A 27,934-nucleotide genomic window follows, 5' to 3' on the forward strand; every position below is an offset into this window, starting at 1 on the left:
TTTTGTTTAGTTATATTATCCTTTATTATTTTACAATATATTTCAAAAACTTTTACAGATGCCTTATACTGTTCTACAAGAGCTGCAATACTGTCATAAAAGCACACCTACAGACCGAATGCACAAACAAACTGTAATACCTACTGGTATTGAACCATTAATATCCAAAGGGTGCAGTCTTTTAGTAGAGATGTGCAATAATGCAAATGCAAACAGATGTTAATGCAGAAAAATAAAACTCTGCATTCATGGCTATAGAACAGAGGACTTTTCAAACACATTTGGTACTGTAACATTCTAGACAGCCATATGAGTAGTATTACATATTTAAAGCAATACATGCCCTGGAAAGCCTGTATTTTCAATCTGTGCGTGTAAACCTGAATCAAAAATAAACTAGATATATTAAAAAACATGAGACATCTAGTCTGCCAACAAGCTTTTCTCTTTTTTTAATCCTAGAATGACAGCTAACTTGGGTGGGTGAACTCTGACCTGCATTATTACTCTACATTATCATTTCCTCAGCATTTCTGTAGTATTATGACAGCCTGTGATTTATTTTTTTTTATTCCCTGTGCATAGGCCTAAGGGAATAACTTTGATGTATTAACTTTTTTTTCTGAGTCTCCAAGTGGTAAACATAATTAACATTATAGCAAATACATTACCACAAAAAAGCGTTGTATAATGAGCTTATTTTATAACATTATTTAAAGTTCTCAGCTGTATTTCTCTGGTGTAACAAAGCAGTGGCACTGCAGCTCTCAAGCACTGCATATGGAATCCTCTCACACAATGTTCACTAACAGCTCAGATAGATGTTATTCTCTGTCTACACAAGTTCTGCTTTTATCACTTCTGGTCACAGAAGCTACCAAGACATCTTTAAACCTCTACTGTCTGTAAGTAACAGGGCAAAGGCAATCGTTTGCGTATGATTTTAAGCCTATCCAAGCTGATGGGAGCCTCGCAAAAGACAATAGGAGGGAAGAATAATTACATGTCATATTTGTTAGGTAAAAAAATAAAAAGGGTTAAAGTCAAAATTTGTAAGTGTGGCACTGTGGCAAGAGGCATTCAGTTCTGCTTTATTCTTCAAGTTTAAAGTTTCAGTTACCATCACGTTTCCTAACGGTGAACACCACTTCTTAACCAAATACAGTCTACATCCCCCTGTTCTCTTCAGACAGAGCTGCCATGGGTCATCACTACATTAGACCACAGCTCTTTTTGCTACAGTCTTCCCAGCTAGCCTAAACAGCAGTCAGTGGTATTTATTAGTTATATATATATGTATATATATATCAGTCAGTCACAGCCATCATTACAAATATGTTCTAGTTTATTTACTGTACAATGTATGTATACATATTTGTTTATTCAATCCCTTACTTCTTAATCTCAAGCACTCCAGTGGTTAAGGGCAGACTGGAAAAAATTCAACATACATAAAAGGGTTGTAAGTTTCAAGTCTGTAGTGAGTCTAGTTTAATAGCAAAAGGGGAACATCGTGCTCACACTGTGAATGCGGCTGGCAAAAATAAAGGCAAAAAAAGAGGCAGACTGTATTTTTCTCTGGAGTCAAAAATCTAGAAAATTTAACAAAACATTAGTCAAAGGGAAGCAGAAATAAAAAGGGCATTTTATTTAATGCACAGCTAGAGCTATTAAGGATTTTCTTTCACAGAGGCCCTGAGACTTGAGTTAAATGGATTCTTCCTACCACGTGTTTCATGTGAAGTCAAACTTAAAGCTCTATATGAATAAACATTTGGTATATAACAGTGGACCCATATTTAAAAAGTGAAGCAATAAAATCTACAGGGGAAAAGAAAAAAAGAACTATTTGATTGGAGGCCTCTGTCCTTTGACCCCTGCCCTATCAGGCTAAACATCCATTAAAATGTAAAATGCAGCATACATTTGCTTAATCTAAAATTTTCGTAATGATTTATTGCAAATTGCACTTGGCAGTTCACCACACCAATGGAAAACTGGCCCCCTGTTGGTTCATTCACACAGTCTTTTAACACCAAATACAAGTCACCAGTAGAAAGATCTTGATAGAAAGTTTGCTGCTGTGCTGAGCCAGCTTGCTGCACCTTCTGGGTGTGACCCAACACGAGACACTGCTTTGTCCTGTTCCTTAGTCGGGCTTTCATCTTCTGGCAAATATTCAGGTAGATCTGTATTCTGCTCTACTTCCACTGGAGTATCTTGGAATGGAACTAGCATCTGGTAAACCACAACAGATTAAAATTATGTCAAATGTTGTAACTTAAAAGAATGAATGGAGGTTACACAGATACTCAGGACAATAGGCATGTATTTTGTGAGACTCCTCCTCATCCTCCTATACAGACAGAATACAAATGGAACCTACTAGATATATGGAAGCTACTACGCTTAGAAGACACGCAATAAAAGCTTTGGCTTAACATGGAAGAAAAAATATCAAATAAAGGCACAGCCCATTTAATGCAGATGTGAAATAAAAACACTCCAGCAACTCTGTTCACTGTGATCCTTTCCATATCATTAAGGAGAGAAGCAATTACAGTATTTTTGTCCTCCTAAGCAGGAAGTCCTGTAAAACTGTTCTATGGATACATGTCCTGACACAGGATACCCTTTATTCTCCTTGTGCTGTAAGTGTAGCACTCCCACTTAGAAAATGTTGCCTGGTATCAGATGTTGCAGCACAAAGGTGCTGTTATTAAAGACACAGCAGAACTAAAATGATAGGTTAGTTTAGAAAGATATGTATCCTACCTCCTCACCACTTTCACTTTTCACAACTTGCTGTGCCTTCATAACTTTGGTTGATGCTATTGCTGTTGCCAATGCCTACAAGCACACAGAAAAAACCCAAAAAGAAGAGTTCAGTGTGACAGAACACAATACTGGAAGGATCTGGAGTGTTACTGAGTGCTTACCTCTGCTTTCAAGTCTGAGCGAATTCGGACCACGCACCTTTGAACCGCCATTTGAAAGGTAAAACTAATAACACCTTTAATTTTCAGCAAGGCTTCTTCACAAAGATTTCTTCGAGACTGAAAAACAGACAAAACCCCCACAACTAAAGTACTTTCATAATACTCAATGGGTAAATGCTCACAACTGATTGTTAAGGAATTCCTGTACGTCTGAGGGCAGGTGGCTAGTCAATCACATCTTCGGAAAGTAAAACCTTAGACCTACATTTTAGTGCACAGATATTAGATTCTCTTGTCATAAAAAGAAAAAAAAGAAAAAAGAAAAAATTGCTTACTCTTCAGAAGTCAACAAAGGATGGAATCAACTGTAAATAATTAGAGGAAAGTGCTGAAAAGCAAAGAATGTTTTTCTCTGTATGATCAGCTAAACAGTCCCCTCTGGTTAAGTTCTGATTGACTGAAGTGCTCATTGATGAGTAGTTAGTGTTTAAGTTGCTATTTATCAGACACCTTGCCTCCATACTGACTGAATGCATCAAAGCAGCTGTTCTATCTTTCAGCTGCTTTATCTGTGGCAGCTCACAGACACCACTGCACAGCATAAGCTTAATCCGTACTTCAGAGGGAAAATATTTGGTTGATAACCCATAGAATGTTATGTTTAAAGCAAGTGACATCACCTACTGTGCTGTAACATTACATTGACCTGTACTAGTTGCATCTGTTCCATATTATCTTAGAATGTTCTGATTTTTCTTCCCTTTTAATATTTGCACAAGATGGTTGTAACAAAAAGGATTAAAATAAACTTGGAGAGACTAATAGGACAGAAGGGGAAAATAAGAAAAGATGCACCATACCAGAAATAAATAGTATCTGTGATGGCCTTACACAAAGTTCAAAGTAATGACGTATTTAACTTTTACTGCAAATTTCTGCAAGGTTTTAAATAGTAATTTATTTCAAAGCATATTTATATTAGTTATCATATAATCATTGGTCTGTAGTTGGGATAGTTTCATGCATAAATAAATTAAATTCTTTCAATCTCTCTAATAATTAACCAAAGCAGTTTTTAGCACATTAGCATATATGTTGAAACAATTCATTTGTGTAAGCTTATGTATTAAAATAATTAACATTTGAGAATTACAAAAGATAACTTTGATAGGCAAGCTGCCTGTCCTACACACAGGAAATATCTGATAGCAAAAATGATAGGCTGTCTTTCATGAGTGAAAGTTGAAACTACTTTCAGACAAAAGCAGCACCACATTCATAGCTTATTAGCCTAAAATAACTCATACTTATACAGGCATGTAGCAACTCTGTACAGAATTTAGCTTTTTACCTTGGGATCCCACATTAAATCACAGGCACCTCAGTTTAATTTGCAATGAGGCTTTCAGTAGTCAGATAAATGGTGAACAGCTTCTTAAAGACAAAACTTAGAAAGTTCCATACAGACTCTAAAAAGCTGGAAGCATGGCAGCCACCAGCCCTGCTGCACAGATGTCTTTGGCAAAGTATGTCTAACTGTAGCAGTTGGGCACAAACCCCTGCAGTGCACAGCTAGACATCTTTCTGCATGGTAGTTCTGAAGCATGGGCACAGGGCAGGGCAGGTATAGGGTAGGATAGGTGAAAAGTAGGTTATTTTCATGCACACCAAACCCTGGTTACCATACCCTAACAAATACTAGTAAAACGTACAGACTAAAATGTATTGAGGGGGATGCCACAGAATCCTGAAGTACTGCTTCATTTTTATCTTTTTTTTTTTTTTTTAAAGCTTATCATCAAGTTGATAATTTGATCTTAAACAACAAATGACCTTTCCCCTCCCTTCCTGAAATAATATCTGCTATTTTAGGTTTCAAAATCCACAAGCTTTTGTAGGATTTCCAATCATTCCTGACAGCAACTCCATTTCAAATCTAAATAACAAAACAAAGGTAAACTGAGAACACAATGTTTACAGCTCTGTGTTTACTTAATACACCTTTTAACACTTGTATGCACCACCTGATACTCATTGCTTGTTAGGCTGTAAATAAACTGTGCAATGAAACTAAACTGCTTTTATTGTTCCCATCCTTCATCACCTTCCCAGTCCCAACTTAGCCTGACATTTAAAACATCATTATAGGGCTGTTTAACTGCTGGGTGAGCACCTGGAGTACCACTAACATTTCTTTAATCATCTGATGAAATACAAAGCTATGTACACCAGCCATCTCCAGCCAGTGCACAGTCAGATATTTCTTTTCTTCAACGAGGTAAGAAAACATGCTGGTGTGCTCTAGGCAACTACAGGAGCCTGCAGTTTTGCTCTCTGGAGTTGAGTATCTGATGCTTTTTCAGAATACCTTTGCCCCAGCATTTAAGAAAGAAACTCCACAAATCTCACCGAGTTCCATGTGTCGAAGAGTACAAAAAACCACTTTTAAGATAGAATCACACTATGGCCAGAATATCTAAACTCACAAAGTAGAAGTGATTGAAATTCCTTGCTTGAAGATACCTGTGAACAAACAAATCGACTACAAGCTTAAAAACAAATCAAACCAAACTGAACAGGAGACAACCTACTGGACTGAATTAAAAAACAAAACAAGCTAAACCCCACTTCAGAGTACAAACGCCAATGATGTTGACAAAGCACTGCAGTTCTAGACAGATCAACTGCTGGAAGGACAAAACTGTGAAAAATATTTACTTTGTATAAAGTGAGCTAGAGCAGCATGTTATTTCTAAAGGAATTAACTATGGTCTTATGAAAACAGTACGACACGTATGCTGTTGATGAACTGTGCCTGTGGACACGCTTACTTGGCAAAATGTAAAGCAACAAAGCAAAGGATCAGGTTTGATCATTTAAAATGGGTACAAAACTGAAGATACAGAGTCCGGAGGGCACTTGTGGATAACATGCTTAAACAGTCTACATGCTGTTTGGCAGCCGTAAAAAGGCAAACATGGCCCTGGGGTGTTATCTACAGGGGTATGGTAGATAAATCCGTAGAAGTTATTCTGACATTACATAAAGACTCAGCGAGACCTCATTAACTCAAATGCCATTCTGGTCACTACAGCAGAAAAGATCTCACAGATAATAAAAAGATGTAGCAAAACCATCTCAAAGAAAATACAACACTTCTACATTAAAACATGTCTAAAACCTGTCGTAACTAAAAGGAAACACAATTGATACAACAAGAAGCTATTTTTAAGTAAAACTGGTGAAGATACCTTCCTTGTTCCAATCTTTCTTCAAAAAGGAAAGAAAACTAGGAGAGGTGGAAATACAACATTGTTTTAGAGTAATTAAAAAGACATCAAGGAAAGTGCCTTTAAACATCTTCAGTTATTCTGACTAAGCTCAATTTATGCAAGATTTTATACACATCTCGTGATTCAAAATACGATCTACAGAAATTGCTGACGATGATGCCACAAAAGTAGCCTGAATACATTATTTCTGTGGGCAAATTACATCTCAGTACAGCATGCGTTATTTACATAAACACTGAAGATTTCCTTACCGAATCATCAAGGCCATCTATATGCAAAACCACTGTCTTGGCACGCTTATTTGTGCTGCCGAGGAAAAACTGTGCTTTCCGTCGACGATAATTCATCTCATTCACATTGTCCATGTCTGACATGTTGGAAGACTGAAGGATATCATAGACTTCAGAAGCTAAAAGTTTAGTCTCTCCTGGTGTAGTGGTCCTTAAAGAAAAAGGGATTAAAATTTCTAAATATTTGGGCTTACAATAGTACTCCAAACAGCTGCTGGTTATCTCCTTGCAACTGGAATACTCCACATGCTACAGAAATACAATTACACAGTCAACACACAGCAAAATCTTTAAAAGAGGAGAAACAAGGTAAAACTTTTCTATTCCCATACTCCAATTTTTATGTCACTCTGTTAATTCTAATATCACTATAAACAACTCTGTGTTCTCAAACAACGTGAATACAGTTTACATCAGTTTGACAGTTACAAAGCAAACACTTTGCATAGAGCTGTTTTTCTTTTTAAACAAAAGATCTCCAACTGCCTTGTGTTATCTTTCATTTCCCACCTTCCTTGCTACATAATAAAAATATTTTCTCTGTAGGACTGTAATTTTTCCAAATGTTTTCTTCTCCAAAAGATACAAGGCTTCAACAGCAAAGCAGAAACATAGATTTTCCTAAAGAATCTGAAAGTTATTTCTGATTAAGACTAAAATTTATGGTACGAACCATATGGTAAGCAATTTTTTTTTTTTAGATAGGAAGAAAAGTAGATAATAGATCGAACATATATTAGGTTATTATGATTGATTAAAACTAACTTTAATAAGGTACTAATATAAATCTGTTGTCCATATTCAGCCCTGTTTTAATTATGCCAGTGATTTAAAGCTATGTGCAGAAGCAAAATTATTATGGCATCAAGTTGCAATTAATCTTAAAATGATGAATGACAGCTTTGCTGCTTTGTTTACCAAACACTAAGAAAGTAACAAGTACCTTTAGATTTATTTTTTTCCCCATTTTACTTCCTTAATTACCAGACATTAAACACGTTTTTCCATTCTACCATATGGACAAGAAAGAACAGTGAAGCAGGCATGTTAGGAGTCCTCAACTTGTGGAGGTCCCAGCTAGCCTTTCTTTTTTATTTTCTTCTCTGCACCTTGTTTTGAACAGCACTCGAAGAACAAAATGTGAGCTCTTGTGATCATGCAGTACGTTGATAGCATTCAAAGAAAGAAAGGAAAAAAAGAAGTAATAAGCAAACAACCAAGACCTAAAATAGCAAAGCATTTCAGCATATGTTCAATTTTAAATACATGCTTATGTTCTGCTTTCCTATGGCGAAGAAAACTCTTATGCTAATTCACAGAAACAAGGGCTGGGAACTCACACAGACTGCAACTTCAACCTTCCATAATTTATTAGATAAAGTAATAGAATAGATGGTAAAGCCATGCACGCTGGTGTCCTGAGGTAGTAATAAATTAGCTTGTGCAAAAGTGACATTTTATCAAGATACTAACAAATTTACCCACCATTAGCCTTGGCAAATTCTTTCAACAACAAATATCCTGTCTGTATCAAGTGATTTACAACAGAGGACTTTAACACTTTGGTAAGTTTAAATGCAGTTAACTAAGAATACCGTTGAAAATATCACTATCCCACCCACAGCACCCACTTTGCTATTGGTAAGAGTTTTCGTTTGAATGGAATTGTACTATAGCATCCTAGAGTTAGAGAAAAAAATCAGAAAGACAAATAAGAAATAAAATATACTTAATACTAGCCATAATATATATACCTACACAAAAGAACAAGAATTTAAAGTTATCAAGACATCAACAAATGTAAAATATGCAAGTGTCTAAGAGTAAAAAAATCAACAGTGATTTTCATATGTGTTTTATGCTCCAAACATTATAGCTGCCATAGTTCTTTGAAACCTAATGACCTAAAATTAACTGTACTATTGAAACAAGCCATTGATTTGGAAACAGAAATTTAAATCTGCTCTCATTTTATCCAAGCATTCTATGATATTCCTAAAACAAGTCTATACAGGTAAAAGTCGTACATATGCACACACACACACGAACAAGCTACCCAACTTCCCGTATTTTCCCAAATAGAGGATTAATACTATCTACCACTAAGTTAGAGGTAATAACTCTAGTTACCCCTCTTACATAATAATGTTAAAAATACGAAATGGAAGATTACAAGATTTTAATCTTATATAAAGAGAATGTGCTGAAAAATAAGCAACCAATAATAAGCAGTGTGAAACTCAGACACTACACTACAAGGGCAAGAACAACAGATGTCACATAGGAGTATCAGATTGCAAGAACAATCCCCAATAAAGGTATAAGCCAGTTTTAGTCTGCAGAAATGCAATACTACCCTTTCAGCACCTCAGTTTAACCAAAGATGTGCAAAATCCCACACAAAGCCTTCTAGAATTTTTAGTGTACTGGTAAAATGAGTGAACGTAAGTTTTGCATCAATCTGTTATTCCTTCATTAATTTATACAACAGCTATTAAAAGACTAGAAACCTTAATATCAGACTAGATAGAAGAAGAATTTTTTTACAGTAAGGGTGGTGAAACACCCACACAGGTTTCCCTAAGAGGTGGTAGATGTCCCATCCCTGGAAACATTCAAGGTCAGATCAGACAAGGCCCTGAGCAAATCTGACCTAGTTGAAGATGTCGCTGCTCATTGCAGGGGATTTGCACCAGATGACCTTTAAAGGTCTCTTCCAACCCAAACTATGATCTTTAACGGAAAAACACACCTACATAGAAGTAACTATAATAAACCCTCCCCATTCAACGCTGACTCAGTTTCTATACACTTCATTGGTAAGAAAAAGATAAATATGGAATGCGAATGCGTTGCTCAAGGAAGTTGTGAATGCTCCATCCCAGGCAGTGTTCAAGGCCAGGCTGGACAGATCCTTGGGTGACATGGTTTAGTGTGAGGTGTCCCTGCCCATGGCAGGGGGTCGGAACTTGATGATCTTAAAGTCCTTTCCAACCCTAACTATTCTATGATTCTAAATACAATGAAATTACATGTAAGATGAAAATAGAATAGAATAATAGCGATTTTTTTGTTTTAACAAAAGTAACACATGGGCTATGATTTTGTTGCCTGAAATGAAAAAAAACCTGCAACCTTAAGCGAAGACAGTTCTGAGGGCACTGACACAGGCCCTTCCCAGCACCTCATGTCAGCAGTTTCAAATACCACTACTCACAGCTGTCCACCGTCAGAGCAGCTGAAGGGAACTCTTGCTCATGTTTCCACCACTCCCATCTAAGCTCTAGCACAGCACTTTATTCACCACTGAAGGTACAGGTACACTACAAAGTCACTGTATAATCAGAGACTGCTTGAGAAAAATCACTGGAACACGGCAGGGACACGGCAGAGTGCCCACCACTGAAGGTTTTCATGATGTGACTGGGCAGTCAGTCACTAGTCAGTATCATCTAGCCTCCCTTTCACAGGAAAGGGTGGATTAGATGATTATTCAAGGTCCCTTTCAATCTGAGCTATACTATGATTCTATGACCAGTATTCTGCTAACCTGCTAGGGAAATGGTAGTCTCTAGTTATAGCAGAATAACAGTTGGTAAGAGCTGGTTACCATCTCTTTCAGAAGCTGCAACATACTACATTACTTCAGCAAGATTCAAAAGATGCCTGTCAGAAACCCAAACCTTTAATTTCACTGTCTTCTTGAATTCCTGTCATCCTAGATTGCTGCCTGTCCTTCCATTATGTTCACCCAAGACTGGCTGTATAAGTAATATGAACACAGAATCCAAGTGACATGTGCTGTACCTGTCAAAAGAAGATATAAGAAATAGTTCCCATTTCTTCACAGTTAAAAATAATTTTGTAAACACATTCCAAGTCCTGCAGAGGTTTTATTAGCAAAACAGGACACTTTTCAAAGTTTGAGCTAAACTTGAAGGACACAAAAATTACTGGCTACAATTCCAAAGGTGTAGGTGATATGTATTTATTTTTAGGTTTTTATGTAAGTAAAGCAAACATGTATTTAATTTTCCTGCCAACTATTTTTCTTACATATTGTTTTCCAAAACAAACAAGCAAAACAGCTTGGATGGGGCTTGACAACCTGGTCTGGTGGAAGGTGTCCCTCTCCATGGTGGAGGGGTGGAACTAGATGGTCTCTAAGGTCCCTTCCAACCCAAACCATTCTACGATGGCTTACCTAATTCTAATGCACCAACTAATTATAAAGACTGACATATAAGCAGCTATGCAATTTTATTTTGATTTCATAAATTTACTGCTCCCATATCTAGACTTACAGTTCACTGCTCAGTCCTAAATTGTTTTAAGACATCATGAACTAAAGAGAAAGCTAGATGGAAAAGGGGAGGCTTCGTTCTCAAAACTCATTAAGGCATTTATCAATTGGTATTTCAAATGTTTGCACTTTATCTTATGGCATGATCATACTAGCCACAGTCATCGAGGACAAGTTATTATACCTTATAATATCAATTCAGAAGCTTTAAATACAAAGCTTAAAAATCCAGTAGTCTTTTGGTTCAGATATGATGCTGATTTTAGGAAAATGCTGCTCCAAGTTTTCTCATTCAATCTATAGCATTTTTTCATAATACTACCTAGCACAATAATTGTGTTCAGTAAATTTAATATAGAACCAAAAGTAAGGGCACAGAGAAATATTTTAACCTCAAGTCACTTCACAACATAGATGAAAATGTCAATGTACCTAAGCTCACTCAGGAGTTTACATTCGAACTACAAAGAGAGAGAGTAAAAAGAGTACTCATAATCTAGTGACCAATTTCAGCCTTGTACCAACAGACCTTTTTCCTCAGGGTTGCTCAGGAGTAAGGGATCCAAAGCCAGATGGATCATTCTCAACTTCTAGCTTTAGAAGGAGGCCTCACACCTCAGGATAGAAGAACTACAGCTCACTCCCTACACAAGACTGAGAAACCTCTATGAGAAGAGGCCAATCAGAGGTAGACTCTTTCTACCACTGATCAGCCCCAAACTCTGACAAGGTCCAAGCAATGAAAATGATATACAAGAACAGTATATTTACGATACATCACCTATTCTCATGCAATAAACACTTTCACATATCTGTATAGTCTGTACTATACATATTGTCAGTACACATGGCCCCTTCAAGGAGGGGCTATGGCATACAGTCTTACAACTCATGAAGGAATGCTTTTGTACAGCCAATCAAAGTGGACATGCACTCTATGGCTCACCATTATACTCTTTTTCACAAGTACTTAGCAAACAAACACACAGAAAAATTAGTATTAAGAGCAAGCCTGTAAAAGCAAAGAAAGCTAGCAGTGGTGAAGGAAAGATTAACCCAACCCAAAGCTAAGGAAATAGATCTTAACCTTGCACATTCAGTTCCAGTAAATTTTTTTGTATTGGCATCTCAAGAGGTTTACATTATAGTGGAAAAATAGTACCTTAAAGCATACATCTTCAAATTCAAAATACCACTTTGAGAGACTCAATTTTTAGAATGACCCAAGCAGCATCCTTCCAAAAAGTCTGAGAAAACTTATGATGACACAGAAGTAGACATTTTCACACAATCTCTCTTAATACATGCAAGTACTGCCCCTGTAAGGCAGAAATAATATTTCTCCCCTAAGATCCCAAGTAGTTCTATTCTCAATCATCATTTTATTTCCATATTGAACCTTATTTGCTGCAACAAACGTAGTATCCTTCTACGACACAAAAAGGGTAAGTAAGAACTTAATGGATTGGCATGAATTCTAAGTACATTGTGGGGGAAATGCTCCTGTATTAGAAACCTTAAAGCATGTACTTTTGATTTAACTATCATTTGATACAATTATGGTTTAAAAATGGCTAACACATTGATATTCCTATCAACTACGCCTTAAGACTATTGATGTATGCGTTTCCAGGTAACCAATTTCTTTTAGAGCCCATTCTTCTTGTATTTAAAGACAGAAATTGTCTCTAGCAACAACTAAAGGGAGCAGCAAGCTGCAAAGAATTTCTACATTCTGCAAGGGAAGGTTGGAAATCACTAATCCTTGATTCTAGAAGTGAGACTCAGTGATTGACATGGTTTTGATGAAAACTTTGAGCATGAATGACAAGCCTAAAGAAAGAGCATGGTATTAGAGAAAAGGCAATCTGTTTCAAGACAGTTATATGATCTGGCTGTTTTACTGGCTGTTCTACTCCAGTGCCAGGGCAAGATTCTTTCTCATCTCCAAGAATGCTGCTCTTTCTTGTGAGCTTTTAGGCATCCTATGATTCGGTGGGCTCACAAGCTGCTCTCCTGACTCATTCCAGGCAACAGACAAGGAATCTGAAAACAACCTGGAAAAGAGCACTACTTCAATGCACTACTTCTCACAGTGCCATTACAGTGCTATTACCATGCTACCCATTACAGTACACCTCAGCTCCCCCAGGCCCCAAAACACCCAGTAAGGACCAAATAACATTATACAGCAGCTGACAAAAACAGTTACCACCTGCTTTCTTAAAGAAGTCAAAATCCTCGAGAATATAGACAGCAGTATCCTTATTTTAGCCAACAACATATCACGCGTAACAGTGGGTTAACAATAGGAAAGCTAATTCATAAGCACAGAACAGGAAAACCAATAGAACCCGTAGGACTGGGCAAGCCTGAAGTGACACAATGAGCTATAGCACTATGAATTTCCAAATCCAGAGACCAAGCAGCTGGACTGTGATGAATTTATGTACTGCGTGAGTGCAGGTGCATTATGTAACTGCACTCTAATGGTATCAACCATGTGCTAGCTACATGTCACCTTTATTTACTCCAAGGCTGTTGCACCATGGAAACAAGGCAATGTCAGACAGACTTCCCTGGAATGCTCTCCAGACCTGCAAGGTTCCTCCCACTTGGCAAGTATTCCAGACTCTCCTTACACTACGACAATTTGACCTAGGAAACACTAAAGTAAAAGTTCAGGACAGAATGAGGAAACGATGTACTTAAGTTGATTTTGTACTAAACAAAAGATACCTCACCGAAATTAGGAGCGAGAATTGGATTTCCCAGCACCACTTCCAGCTCAATTTAAGTCATATGCCTAATGAACCTGAAAATTTAGATAAATCCCATGTAAATGCTGGGATGTTTTGAAGACTGCTGGAAAACTTCAGTACAAATTTAAATCTGAGGAAAATCACAGTACAATCCCACTGACTGACGTAAGATAGGTGACTGTGACATTTAGCAAACTAATTACCCCTGCTTAGAACATTTCCCTGATTCATTCTATTGTCCTCTGATCACAAGAAGAGAACAAACTTTCACGAATGGGATTAACAGATTCAAACATATGCCATATGTTTAACTTAGCTATTAATCCAATTTTAACTCTTGCTATTTATATGCTAAATGGAAGATCAACTTTTGATCTTCCACAGCTTGGTACCTACCATATGGACATATTCTCCATCTAAAAAAAAAATAAAAATCCAGGCCTGTTACTCAACTAAACTCAAAAGGCTTCAGAGTAACATTTGCTAGACAAGAGTCTGCGTAACAGACACACAAACTCCATGTTGAATTTCACAGTAGCTAGTTCCAACATCTTGCCTGCTAATGAACAGTAATCATTTCATGGATTTATATGGCAGAAATCATGTTTATTATATAGCTTCAACAAATTGCACTGGGGTTAAAAACAAAATTAATCCTAAGGGTAACAACTGTCCCTGGTCCTTTTATGGTAGAAGTTATCGAATAACAGCATTAAAAAGCCAATCCTTCCTGCTAACCCTGCTGTAGTGATCAGGTAGAAGTACTGGTAATTCTGGAATGATGCTCACATTTAGGGAACGTCTTGGAAGGAAGCCAAATACCACTTCTTGCATTATTAGCATGCTAACAGCATCAAGTATATCATAATACATGATGATGGTATATAATTACTGAGAAAACATTTTTGTCTTAACCTCACGGTTTATTTTAATTTTGAGAAGTAAGCTTCAACTGATCATTCCCCTGAAAACTAGTGGAGAAAGTAAAAAGAAAGGTTTACAAACTTACAGATGAAGGCTTTCCTAAACAAAACCCATGTGAATAGTAAGAATTAAACTTCAGCAACCTGTACCAGAGGAAAAAAATGCATAGGTATCTGTGTGTAAACTTTCTACTTGACTAATTTGCTAATTTATTAATTTATTATTAAATTATTATTAATTTATTCACCAGAGATTTGAAGTAAGTAATGTTGAAAGCAACAATTATTTAAACATCTTGTTTTCATACTCTCGCACTACTTATTCGTTGCCAATGGATTTTTTCTTTTGTTTAAAGCAAGCCAGTATGAGCAGCTTCACTGCTAGCCAAAGGGACAGCAGTCATGCAGAATACAGGTTGAAGCATGTATCAAGGTTTAGGAAAAAATTCTGTGTGAACTCTGTTATGCACTGTGCAATTACAGAATGCACTAACAATTTTAACTTGTTCCAAGTTAGTGCACAGGATTTCCTGCCTGCAAAATTCAATGGAAATCTTGCAGAAAAAGATATTGCAGCATGTACTGCAAACCAACAAAGTATAAAAACGCATTTCTGAACAGAAATATATCTAAGTCAGAATAACATGTCTACTTTGAATTAGTTGTTCCAGAGTAAAATTCACATTCTTCTGAAATAACAGCTCCATTCAGAAACTGCTAATGCAGACTCTTTTCATCACTAATATTTTTTGAGGCATTTCCTTTTGTGGCACCTACTGCCTGTAATATCCATGTGAAACTACGCAAGTTCTAATTACCAGCACTTTCCTATGTTTCTTGATTGAGCAGCATTCAGGAAAGAAAGAAGAAAAAAGAAAAAAAAGTGTTTGGGGGGTAATCCAGCTATGGATTAACAGACCAAAAAACCTGCAATTTTTTGAGGACACTTAGCATGAAGGTTATACTATGGACAAAAATCACCTGTGGACAAGCTCATTGTAACCCAAAAGCAGGCATTTGATACTGACAAGGAAAGATGAGAAACCTTACAAGTGCTACGTATCTATCAATTCCCTTTTCACAGCTAAACGTAGGCTTCAGCCTACAACACTGTCAATCTGCACCTGTGGTGAGTATTAAATACTTCGCAACACAACTTGCTACTTGCATTTCAAAGCATCATAAGCCTTCTTTGCTCTTTATTTTAGTAAGCCGTTAGCAAAAGTCAGCATCTCAAAATGCTATCTTGGCATTTCTTCTTGTAAATTCAATAGTAACCAGTGAAGGTCACTGTGTTCTCAAAATGCTTTCCACACCAGCTGATGACAAGTTTTATTGAGTAGTAAAGGCACCCTCTGTCGCTATTACCATTCCTGACTCTTCTGCCAATCCACTTAAATCTCTTCCCTTCAACCTCAGTACTGAACCATGCCACTAAAAGAGAAGACAGTTGCCTTTTGGCATACCATGTCAGGGGGGGTCTTGAGGCACTGACTTTAGCATGATGGTATTTTTTCGCCCATCATACACTAGTAATAAGCTAAATGCCAATTCAGCTTCTATTTTTTTAACGTATCAAAACATTGTGCCACAGTGAACCATTTCATTTTTTATAATCAATGTTTCTCAAGAGTTCCATATTTGTTTTAATACAAGTCTGCAGGAAAACAGGAATAAAACCACCTTAAGTTTACACTGCTTTCTAAAATACTTAACCTCCTGCTCCAGCTATTTTCTAAATAAAGAAGAAATTGACTAGGACACTGACCAAAGGCTTTGATATACATATATTTTTAGAAAAGTTATTTTATACTTCACACACCTTTTTTTTTCAGTGTTTCAAAGTTCTCTTTTACCCCCCCCCTCCATTCTGCAACACTTGTCACAATTTGCCTATAACTTCTAGTTTCCTGCCTCCAACTACTAGTTTATTTTCTAACTTATGAACCCATTTCTTCAGATTTAAATACAAAGCACTTAAAGCAGTTATGATCGTGGCCCCCTCTCTGCCAAAAAACATCACCAAAATAACTCCTGTTTACTCAGTAGGAGGTACTGAAAAGTGTTTTCCAGGTTTAGGAACCTACAATTTGATAACATACCTTTTCAGATATTGTACATAAATCACTGCTGTAGAAATTAGGTACTTCAACAGTTAAGTAGCAAGTTACATGTCCTGTATTAAGCGTTATCACATTCTTAATGCAGTCATTGTAAACCAGCTGAAGGCCATGATTTTGAAGAACTTACAGGCAGTCTCTAAATCTGACATTACATAAATGACCAACTAAAAACACTGCATTAATGATTACCTTGATACCTCATTATTTGTCAATTAATTGGAATTCACTAAATATCAAGAAAATAAAACATTTGTATCAAAAAAGAGGATGAAGGTATTGAAATGCAAGCACTATAGTGTCAGAGACATACCAAGAAAGCTGTGCAATAACTGCAAGCACTGCATGGAAACCAGTTACAGAAGCTGCTGGGTCGCTGCTTCACTCAGTGTGCAAATATATTGAACTAGTATACTAAAGGCTAGGCTACTGAATTAATATCGTGTTGAACTGGTATACTAAAAAGTCTATGGATATATATAGTACATTAACTGAGACAGACACCAAATGATGAAAAGCCACACAACCGACAGCTGTGATACAGACGCCAGGTATCTAGTGGGGTATTATAAGGTAAACGTAGCAGCTTTAAAAGTAAGACATGAAACCAAAATGGATTCTGACTGCAGTCAGAAACATTATAATAAAAATTACAGACACCTGACAGAATAAAACAAACAAATAGTAATAGAAACACACAAAAGCCAAATCTAGAGGTTGACAATCACCTGAAGTTTTAAGTACAGAAACAGTACTGATTGTATAGAGCTCACTAAACAAAGAAGTTATGTGCAAGAAGAAACAATGACTTTGTAATACCTCTTTGACTACAGAGATGTCTCAAGATAAAAAAAAATAAAAATAAAATCAAAACTGAACATCAGAAGTACATTGAGAGAACATCTGAGCACATCCCGTAGGGCACAGCTCACTCCCTTTCATTTGGTCACGCTTTCATATTTTTTCACTAACCAATTCTACCCACAAAGACAACAAAAAACCCAATCAGCTCATTCTAAATCACACTTCTCATAATAAACCTTTAGAACAGTTATTTATATGACCGATACTTTCTATGAACCCCTGAAAATTACCAATTCACAGTAATACTCAACATGTAAATTACTAGCTACGTGTGAATTGTTGACAGCCAAGTCTTGGACTGTTCCTACAAACAATGTCCATCTTTCCACGCCTTTAAACCTTACTCTCTTATCTCACAAACCCCATAAAATTCTCCTAGAAAGCCCATTATATCATGACTAAAATCCAGGTTAACACCAATACTGTAAAATTAGGATTCTACACCATTTCGTAATTTGCCCATGGCATGGGGGCAGGAACTAGATTATCTTATGGTCCTTTCCAACCCTAACCATTCTATGATTCTATTAATACTTTTTGTGGTTTACTTCTTGTTACTCTTTGCTCCTGTGCCTGCATCAGTGTTGAGGTGACTTCAGATATCATCATAATGCCAAATATATTACAGAAATAAAACAAAAGGTCTTGAAATATTTTTAAAACAATTGCTGAACTGTGAGAAATTCTGAACTCTTTATTAGTTTATCATGACCCACAAGCAAAAAGAGCAAGAACTTTTACTGAGTACATGCCTTACTGACCTACGTAGCCCACAGCATTGCCCCCATCCTCTCCCCTACCCCTTAACTCCTTCCTATAGATAAACTCCTCCAAATCCCAGGAAGCTGTTTGACAGAGAAAAGGAGCACTCGGCTGCATATTTAACACTGTATACTTAAAGAGGACATACTGATGTTTCCTACATTTCCTAATATTTTACTGGGGTTTGTTTGGTGGGGTTTTTTTGGAAAAGGATGCTTTTTCAAAAACAACTTCAAACACCAAACTATTTCTGAAACTTGTAAGATTACCAAAATATACAATAAAAACATTCCCTAAAGAAACTAAGGGTGGGGGAGGAGGATATTAAGCCACTTTGCTTAACAATGCTGAATAAAACAGCCCGCAGATGTCCTCCTGCTGTGAGCATCTATTATTAACAAGCACATTGCTAGAGCAGTGAATTGACTGGAGCCCCACAGCCCGAACAGATGCACCAGCAAGCAGTGTAATTTTCTAGAAGCACTTTGCTTCTAACAGACAAAATGTAACAAAGTGAGTAAAATACAGAGGCTTGGGAAAATAACAGGAAATGGAAGGCCAGGAAAGTTAACGTGGAATAAAGAGAAGTGTGTATTACTCTTTGTTTCAGGTGATATACTGCAATTTGTAAATAACTTCTAAAACCAAAGTTTTTGGAAGCTCCTGCTCACAGGCATTTCTAAGACATAGGATAACCATGCTTTTCTCCAAAAACACAACTTCTCAGTACAGAATCACAAGTATGGTAGATTCCAAAAATAATCCTGCAACAGAATACCATTACCCAATCTCAACTATTTCTCAATTCCGATGTGTAAAAAAGCCCCACATATCATGGATTACAAAAATAACATTACTAAGTGATTCAGGTATAGAAAATCTCTGCAGTCTGTAAAAAGCTATTTCTTTCTCCTTTGCAGATCAGAATTTAAGTATTCCAATCAATGGCATAAAAGTATAAATGCAGTAAATGTGAAAAGTCTACAAAATTTTAGCTATAATTTCTCATGAAGTATTATCTTGAAGCCAGTTCTGAAATGGCAACATCCCTTTCATCACCAGATATCCCTTTAAAGATGTAGTTCACTTTCTTACTAATTAATAAATGGCCTTTGCCCTGCCTTTCTCCAACCAATCATCTTTTCTCACAAAAAAAAAAAAGTAGGGGGAAAAAAAAAAAAAGGTGGGGGAAAAGTAGCATGTCACACAATAACAATTAGATAACTCTTGTGATGCTGCATCCCTAACATGTTAATTTCAGCTAACACTTCCTGAAATATTGGGCTTTATTATTCATTTTTTTGGTCCAACATAATAAATTTAAACGTTGCTGGTTTCAACAAATAATTAAATTTTCAAAAAGCACAGGTAATTAAGGCTACCAAAAATTAAAATTTAGTAAGAAGTCAGCAATTACAGACTGCATGTATTTTACTAGATCTGCAAGGGACTCTAATTAAACACGTATTAATTGCCCTAATCTTCTTAGGCAAGTAATAAATTGGAAGAGCTGATTAATGCACTGGATTTAGTTCAGCTTGTTAAATCTGATACCCTGGCAAAGGAAGACTATCTTGAAAAGCTCTTTTAGCTAAGTAATTGGAATTTTACTCTCAGTAATTTGCTGTTCCATAATAAGAGCCATTTAGTGTATTGACTCTTCATCAGTTTTTTTTAAATACATTAGTTATATTTAAACAATGCCATCATGCTGCTCACAGAGATTATGAAAAATTATGAACTTTGACCTTTACTGTCCATCAAAAGTCACTTTCACTCTGAACACAAATTAGTGTCTTTCCTTGTAGGCTATAAATCCTAATTAATTTTAACTCTAGAAGCTGTTAATAACATTTTGTAAAATCCGTACAGATACAGTAAGTCCTCCATACAATCCATAAAGCCAGCAACTAAACCAGTTTTCAGTATTAAATAACTTGATGACTGATGGAATATAATGAAACAGTCTCCAATGAGCCTCAATTTCTCCTTCTTACCTATTTGCTCATACATTTCTATACATACATTTCCAAGTACTCAGGCACCTGGCAAGGGAGTGAAACATTTTTTGTGACTATAATAAAGCAGTATGAGCCATAAAAAGCAAAACAAAATATTAAAAGTTTGGAAACCTGCAGGTAAGGACTTTAAAGGTCTGATTTCTGTCCAACATTGTTACTACTCCTAGCTGATAACATGAAGACAGACCAAGCTTCACTTAAAAATAAGCAGAAGCAGATGAAAAATGTCCCATACAAAAAAACCCACCCCAAACCAGTAAATATAGAAAAGGGCAACAGAATTTTTTACATTTGAAAAATGTTTTGAAGTATTCCATGAAACTTGAACAGCTCCTTGCATGTCCTAGAAAACGCGGAACTGTATAAAGCTTTTCCTGTGATGTATCTCAGAAAGTCATATACATGTTCCAAATAAAGTTCAGCCTGAAAAGAAATCCTAAATATGTAAAAATCGCACTGCCTTCAGATTTTTATTCTGCACTCCTCAGAGTTGACATTTCATATTCCTCTTCTAGAGCCTATAGGTTTCAGTCTCTACATCTAAAATCTGTTACTCTTCTGTCAGCAAAACCTAGTGCTCATACATCTTGAGAATCACTGTCACAATGAACCTCAAACTTACCCTTTGTTCCTTATGTGAAATGTAGTTTCAACTAAGGAGTTAGCTGAACATTCCTTTTAAGCAGCAAAATGATTTTCACAAGTGAGCTATAATGCTTATAAGCAAACACAAAAATGCTGATAATTCTATGGGACTGGTAAGTTATGAAATTAAACATGAAGGTACCTCAAAGAACTACAATTAAACCTGAAGGTCTCTCAAATATTTCTTACCCATTTTCCATGGTGCAGTACAGAATATAATTTACTGCTTATCACTAGATAAACCGGTGGCAATTAAAACTCTCAACCTGAGTAGTCTTACGAAGGAAACAGTACCTTATCTTCAGGATAATGAGTTTAAACAAGTGCTGTATTCTTCTTCCACTATTTGTGTATTACTTTCAACAAAAGGGTTTTGGCTTGTGCCTGAGGCTTCCATGTACTATTATAAGAAGTCATAAGTAGCAAATCAAGTCCAACTATTTTCCAGTTAATGGCACTGACCATTTGAAGATCTGTTAAGATTGGTTATCTGTAGGCAGGTTATGGCAAGATATTCCATACCTGAACTTGAGGTCTCTAATACAGAAACCTCCAAGACTTATAAAAAAGACACTCACATGACGAAAAAAGCCCTAAATTTCAGAATTCACATAACTGAAAGCAAAAAAAAAAGAAATGGAATTCTAAAACTCTTGACTTCCGAAGCACAGTGTCAGTTCAGCACTGCTGAACATCAACTTTAGTCTGAAATATGACAAATATTGTTTGCAACTTGCCTCTATGCACACAAGCTCCATTTCATTGCCTGAAAAGACGTAAGACAGCTTTATCAGTGGCAGAATACAGTTTGTCACGATTCAGTACAGAACAGGGAAAGCCACTGAATATTATTCAGTTAAGTGAGAAGTCAAAGAGAGTGAACAGTGACAGCTACAAAATCCTTGATGAAAGGAAAAGATTCAGACCACAGGATGTGCTTAAGCTGTCAAGAGCAAAAAGCCAGTGACTACAACTTCTGATCCAGAACATGGTGGGTTCTGCCTCGCTTCAAAGAACTGCAGAATAACTGGAAAAGTACAATACTGACAGAAGTTCGTATCTCTTCGTATGGTTTGTTCACAATTTTATAAACACATTCCCAAAAAAAAGCTAAACCCCAAATTAAATTATGGAAACAATAAAAAGATTTTAGACTAGACAGAGCGATGAGCTAGATACACAAATTCTGGGAAGTAGACGGTAACATCTACTACCAAAGCATTTAATTAATGTTTAGTTTCAGTGCAAAGGACTACAACGTCTTCTGGTAAACTGAAATCCCATTAAAAGCTAGTATCTGCATTTTGTAAAGCAGATCTCAAGAAGGTAAAGGACCTTGTTTTCTCCTCTACAGACTGTCTAACAAAAAAATCACAGCCCCAAAACACTGGTTTATTGTGACAAAAATAATTCTACATTTATCTTCTCAGGGCTTTTCTACCATCTTTCTCCATATTTCTGCAGGCAACACAAAACTTAGCTTCAGCATTTCCTGTCAATGTGAAAGCCTAAAATCCTGACAAGCACATGACAAAGTCTTGTGTTTGAAGATGCTATGTATTTAAATTTTCATGATATCACACTTTCCAAATGTTACAAGCATACAAATTAAATGTATGTTCTTACTGTTGCCAACGAGCCTTCTAGAAAAAAAAGAACACCTACAAGATTTCCAGTTTTTACTGACTTATTCCTCCTTTTCTGCACGTTTCTGAACTTCACACTTTCAGTCCTTGAAATTGAAACATAGAAAAAAAAAATGAAGAGATTTCTATAAAACTCTTTAAGCAAAAGTTTTAATTATGACTGTTTCCTAAGTAATATTTGTAAGCTGCAGAGACTGATAATGAACTAGCATTCCCCTTTCAGCAACTTAAAAATGTCTCTGTGCTCTAAACAGACATGTAATCTATACTAAAAGAAAGTTCTTTCAAAATATATGCTTCTGTTGCTACTTAAATATTTCAGTGTTTATTGTTATTATAGAAGTAGCAAAGACTTCTGCGCATTTTACTTTAACTATGCTTGCCTTTTAGAAAAGGTGAACACTGTAAGACTTAATTCCATTTTCTCCCCATGCATCCTATTAAAAACACATTGCATTATTCAAAAAAAGAACTATTCTCTTCTGAATTCTAGTCATTTAGTTCGTTGCCCCACTTAAGATGTGTTTTAAATCCTTGTGTTTTGGGCACCTAGTGAATAACAAGATTATATTTAGGCACGACGCTGAATTTCACGCCAATGCATGTTAGTTTCATCAGAATGAATGAAGTACTCAAAGGTAAACAGCTTTAATCTCCTTTAGATCACATACCACACAGGACTTGTGAACAGATTAGAAGTTCCCTCCAATTCTCCAGGTCAACACCTTTAGATAAGCAATGTTAGAGAGACAGAATAACAAAAGGTACACCACCAAAACCAGAGGGACTATGGAATGAAGGAACTAGCAAGGTCTAGATCAGTTGTTTTTTTTCTAAAAGAAACTTGTAACTTATACCACAAGTGATACATTAGAGATTCAAGCTTTGCACTTGAATCTTTAACACCCAATTTTACTTCTGTTACAACTTTTCTAAACAATAGCTTTTAACATTTACCTCAGTGCAGCAATATAACTTTTCTCCTCCCTCATGAAACAGTTCCTCATATCTGAAAAGTCCAGTTAACTAAAATGCTATCAAGCTCTATATAAAATAAGCATCTCTTGGTAACTTGATGGCAAATTAATTCTTGCTATGACAGACTAATCTTTGAAGGAGGTTGGGTATTTTTTGTTAATAATGATTCATCTTAGTGCATCGTATTATCTTCTATTGGTAAGTGCACATGTGCATCTTCTCCAGTGTGCATGTACCCACACATGTTCCAGTATCCAAGACTCAAGAGTTAACAATCTTACTAAAATCCAACAGTTGCAAATTTTGAGACATAACCCAGTTGACCCAGTCTACCAAGAAATTAATAAACCACCACAAACCTCACCAACTTCTATTTCACCTGCAAGGTGCTTCCTCAATACAGAAGTGCAAATACATATCTTCAAAAATACACTGAAACAAATACATTGCACATACAATTTCCCTTCCAAGAGGGTAAATGTGGCAGATGCCAACCTATTTCATTAATGCACTAGTGCAAGGCACCCATATACAATGTTGAGAAGGATTAAAAGAGAACCTAAAGGGAAGAGACAAAATTAGTTTTCTGTAACAAGGGCAAGAAATCTGTTTCACAAACTACTTTTAAATGAATATTTTTTTGTAGACTGTGGTCTAATTACTTTGCTATCCTGAAAAATAAAAACCATTAATTGCTTGCAGCACATAAAGAATGCAGTATTAAAACTTTGCTATACAAATTAATAGTCAAAGTTTCACTTTGCATCAGAATGTTACATTCACACTGTCTTTGGATCCAATAACCCATCATAAACTTACTTTTGTATTACATTCTGTAAGCTGAGCATCATACCCAATTCACTTTTCATCTTTTCTCTGTTGGCACGGCACTCTGCCAAATAGCGGAGGGCCTAAAAGAAAGAACCACAGCAAATCAGCAAGATGTCCAGTACATTATCATTCATTTTCATTAGTGCACATCTGCAAAACAGTCCCAATGTGAGCTCTAGTAACAAAAGTAGTATCACCTATTATGAACATTAAAAAAAAGGGAGCTTTCTTATAAATACACAAAGCATAGAATATCTAATCTATGAGAAAAGGTTAAGAGACTGGGTTTATTTGTACTGGCTAAGAGAGTCTAAGGGACAATCTAACAGGTGTCTACAACTACTTAGAAAGCTGTTACAAAGAAAATTAAGCCAAACTTCCCTCTACAGCAGTGGGCAACATAACAATTGGGAGCAGCTACAAACTGCAGCTTGGAAAATTTAAATCAGATACTACAAGAAGATTTTTCACTCTGAAGGTTGTTCAACACTGAAACAGATGACCTAGTGGCACTGCAGAATCAAGGAGACAAAGCTACAACTGACCTGATTGAGTGTCGGTGACAGTCCCAATTCAAGCAGGAAGCTGAAGTGAATGACTTCCAGAAGTCCCTTCCACCAAACACTTATGTGATCTGAGATCTAAAGTAATTTTTATACATTATGCTTCTAGCATAATTTCCATCCATTCTATGGGCTTCCTCAGTACTAGAAAAATCCATCACCACATTTCTACTGTCTACAGAAAGAGGTCTACCACATTTATAAGCTTCTGAAAACTAATTGCGATATTCGTAACTCCATGCAGGAAGCTGCTTAGGTTATTGTTACCTAAACTGGGAATTTATACTAATTTGTTACACAAGTTTAGTTTCTTTGGCTTTCAAGGTAGACTCTTTGCACAGCTTCACACTGTTGACCCCAGTCAGCAACTGTATATTTGCACGATCCTCCTAACATTAATACTCCCCTAGTCAAAACGTCAGTCCTCCTTTTCATGAGCCATCTCTCTATTGTTAGTGCTGACAAAGCTTTCTTAGAAGGAGCAGCCAAAGATGTAATGTGCATTGTTCTTTAGTCAGTATTTTATTGATGTAGGTATAAGAACTGCACTTGTAAAATCCTGCAATACACAAATACAATGGTTTATAAAATGGGCTTTGTTTAGCAAGGTTTAGAAGTGCACCAATTCTTTAAATACAGTCATATAACAGCTCCGCTGCTCAACAGCTGCTTTTAAAATAACATGATCCTTAATCCTTTCATAGACAGAGAACTAATTACCTGGGTTTTTTTCCAAATCATCTTCAGCACATGCTAGGTAAAATTCAAGACCATTTTGTTGCATTTTGAGAAAGTCTGGCTGCTGTCTGGTAGGACAGAAACTCTAAATGAGATTTTTGCTATTTCCTGATATGGATTAGTATCAATAACTGCAGTTTATAGATGTTGTATATATATGCATTTGTTTTCTTACTTTTCAACTATGGGGAAATACCTGAATGATAGCTCTTAACCACTAACTTTCATGTCAAGCAATGTATCCCTAACGGTGGAAAAAGTCCCTTTTTTATTATTCTCTGTTTAAGCAATTTAGTAAGGGTGTAATGTTGTCAGACAAAAAAAAAAAAAAAACACACATTCTCTTAACAGCTAAGTATTTGAGTCAAAATTTAGGCAGTCTCTTTTCCATCTGTTAGAAACACTTCACACACAATTGTAACTTCCACTAAAATAAGATCAAAGTTATCAGAACAACTTGAGTGAGTTGACTGTTGACTTTTTAGCACTAGGATGTCGATTTTCCCCACCCCCAAAAGACTGTACAACCTATCAAATAAGTCAAATAAGGAACTATTATGATTCATACAGATATGGGAATTGTGGAATAACACAATAAGAAACTTAAGGTCAGTGCTGTACATCGTTTTATTAGGTACAAACTGAATGGAAAATCATTATATTTAATGATTCCCATTCAAATAGGAGATCTTTTTGATAAATGGGATGGCTAGAAAAACAAAACCAAAACAAACATCTTTCAGAATGGAAAAATACCGAAAACGGATACTAAAAAAGTAATCAGCAAAAATACTAAATGCTAGAGAACCTAAGAGGTTGGAGAACTAATCAATACAAGGAGTTGGAGTAGCAGGAAAAAAAAAAACATGTTTTCACAGTAAACTAATGCATTTCTGACCCTACAGCCAGGGTCCTGGGATTTAGCATGGTCTCCTCTAAATCCTAATTCTTAATCCACTCTAACTGCAGGTTACCACTAAACAACACAGCCATCTCCTCATGCAACAAAATGTCCCTACAACACAACTGCGGCTCTGGAACCACACTGCAAACTGCATTAGCCCTCAGCAATCTAACAGGTTAGCTCTTTTCATGTACAGCTTATTTTGTAATATGATCACAGACTAATTACTGAATCTCATGCAGGCAGTGAAAAAGCAGCCCGAAGGAGCAAAGAAAAGGAGAGTGAGATATTCAAACAAGATACTTTTTTAAGACCACAACCTAAGGAAACCACACTGGGAAGAAAACCAATGCAATATAATCCCAAAAACTGTAAACTCAACTCAAAGCTCTTCCAGTGAAGAACATTATAGTCTGGTAAACGCTATGGCAAGGCTAACCTAAAAGCAGTTAGTAGGACACACATCTCCTGGATTACAGGTCTTCATTTCGTGAGCCCAGAAAGGTATCACAGACACCAAATCACTCCAAGAAGTCCACTAATATCTACTATAAAAGCAAAACAAATGAAAAATACAGAATTATGACACAGACAAGTCTTATTTGTATAAATAACGCATACGCGTACGTAAAGCCAGAGAGGTAATGGAATCTCCATTCTTCAAGGTGTTCAAGATCAAGGTGAAAACGACCCTGAGCCATGATCCAAGTACCCTTAATTTGAGTATAGGGCTGGACTACATCACCTCTGGAGGTCATTTCAAACCTAAATTATTCTGTGATTTGTATCTTTTTACAATATGGATGTCAAATCACTGTGTGTATTTACAAAGCTCCACAGCTTCATCTTAAGAAGAATAATTAAGGGTGCTTACCTCCCTCCACAGAAAAAAATTAAATAGCTGTATTAAGGAAAAAATTCAAAGTAAATTAATCTCTTCCAAAAAATTCCATAAATTCCCCTGGAATAATCTGTCATTGCTGAACAATTTTTTAAATGCATGGTTTTTAAAATACACACATAAAAGGACATCAATATAACACAAAATGTCTTATTTTTTACCTTATTACTTGTTCAAAAACATACTGACAAAATTAAAAAACATCCTACACACATACAAACTTATCCCCAGAATACTTACCAGCAAAGCTGAATGAACAACTGGCGGGTTGGGATGGTCCAGAAACAGAATAAGACCTGGCAGGCATCCTTGATCTTGAACAATAGCCCGTCTGTTCAATGGGTCAGCTGCTAGATCTCGGAGCTGGTTAACTACAGAGAGTGCATCAGGCTCCTCACTCATAGCAGAATTCATTTTTCCTGCACCATGCATACAAAATACCTGCTGGAGA

The 27,934-nt window shown here is 36.3% G+C and overlaps 1 protein-coding gene across 1 annotated transcript; it reads right to left on the minus strand.

Moving 5' to 3' along the window:
- Positions 1-27,924, minus strand: ARMC1 (armadillo repeat containing 1). Its single transcript, XM_061342898.1, has 6 exons — positions 27,724-27,924; positions 24,366-24,457; positions 6,484-6,673; positions 2,940-3,056; positions 2,776-2,850; positions 1-2,238 (listed from the first exon to the last, which is right to left on the minus strand). The coding sequence occupies exons 1-6, from the start codon at positions 27,913-27,915 to the stop codon at positions 2,047-2,049; spliced, it is 858 nt and encodes a 285-aa protein (XP_061198882.1). The 5' UTR covers positions 27,916-27,924; the 3' UTR covers positions 1-2,046.
- Between the last annotated feature and the right edge of the window lie 10 nt (positions 27,925-27,934).

Source organism: Neopsephotus bourkii, unplaced genomic scaffold (assembly GCF_033783945.1).
Source record: "Neopsephotus bourkii isolate Nb327-2 ecotype Australia unplaced genomic scaffold, CSIRO-AGI_Nbou_v1 NB_1820, whole genome shotgun sequence".
Taxonomy (NCBI): domain Eukaryota; kingdom Metazoa; phylum Chordata; class Aves; order Psittaciformes; family Psittacidae; genus Neopsephotus; species Neopsephotus bourkii.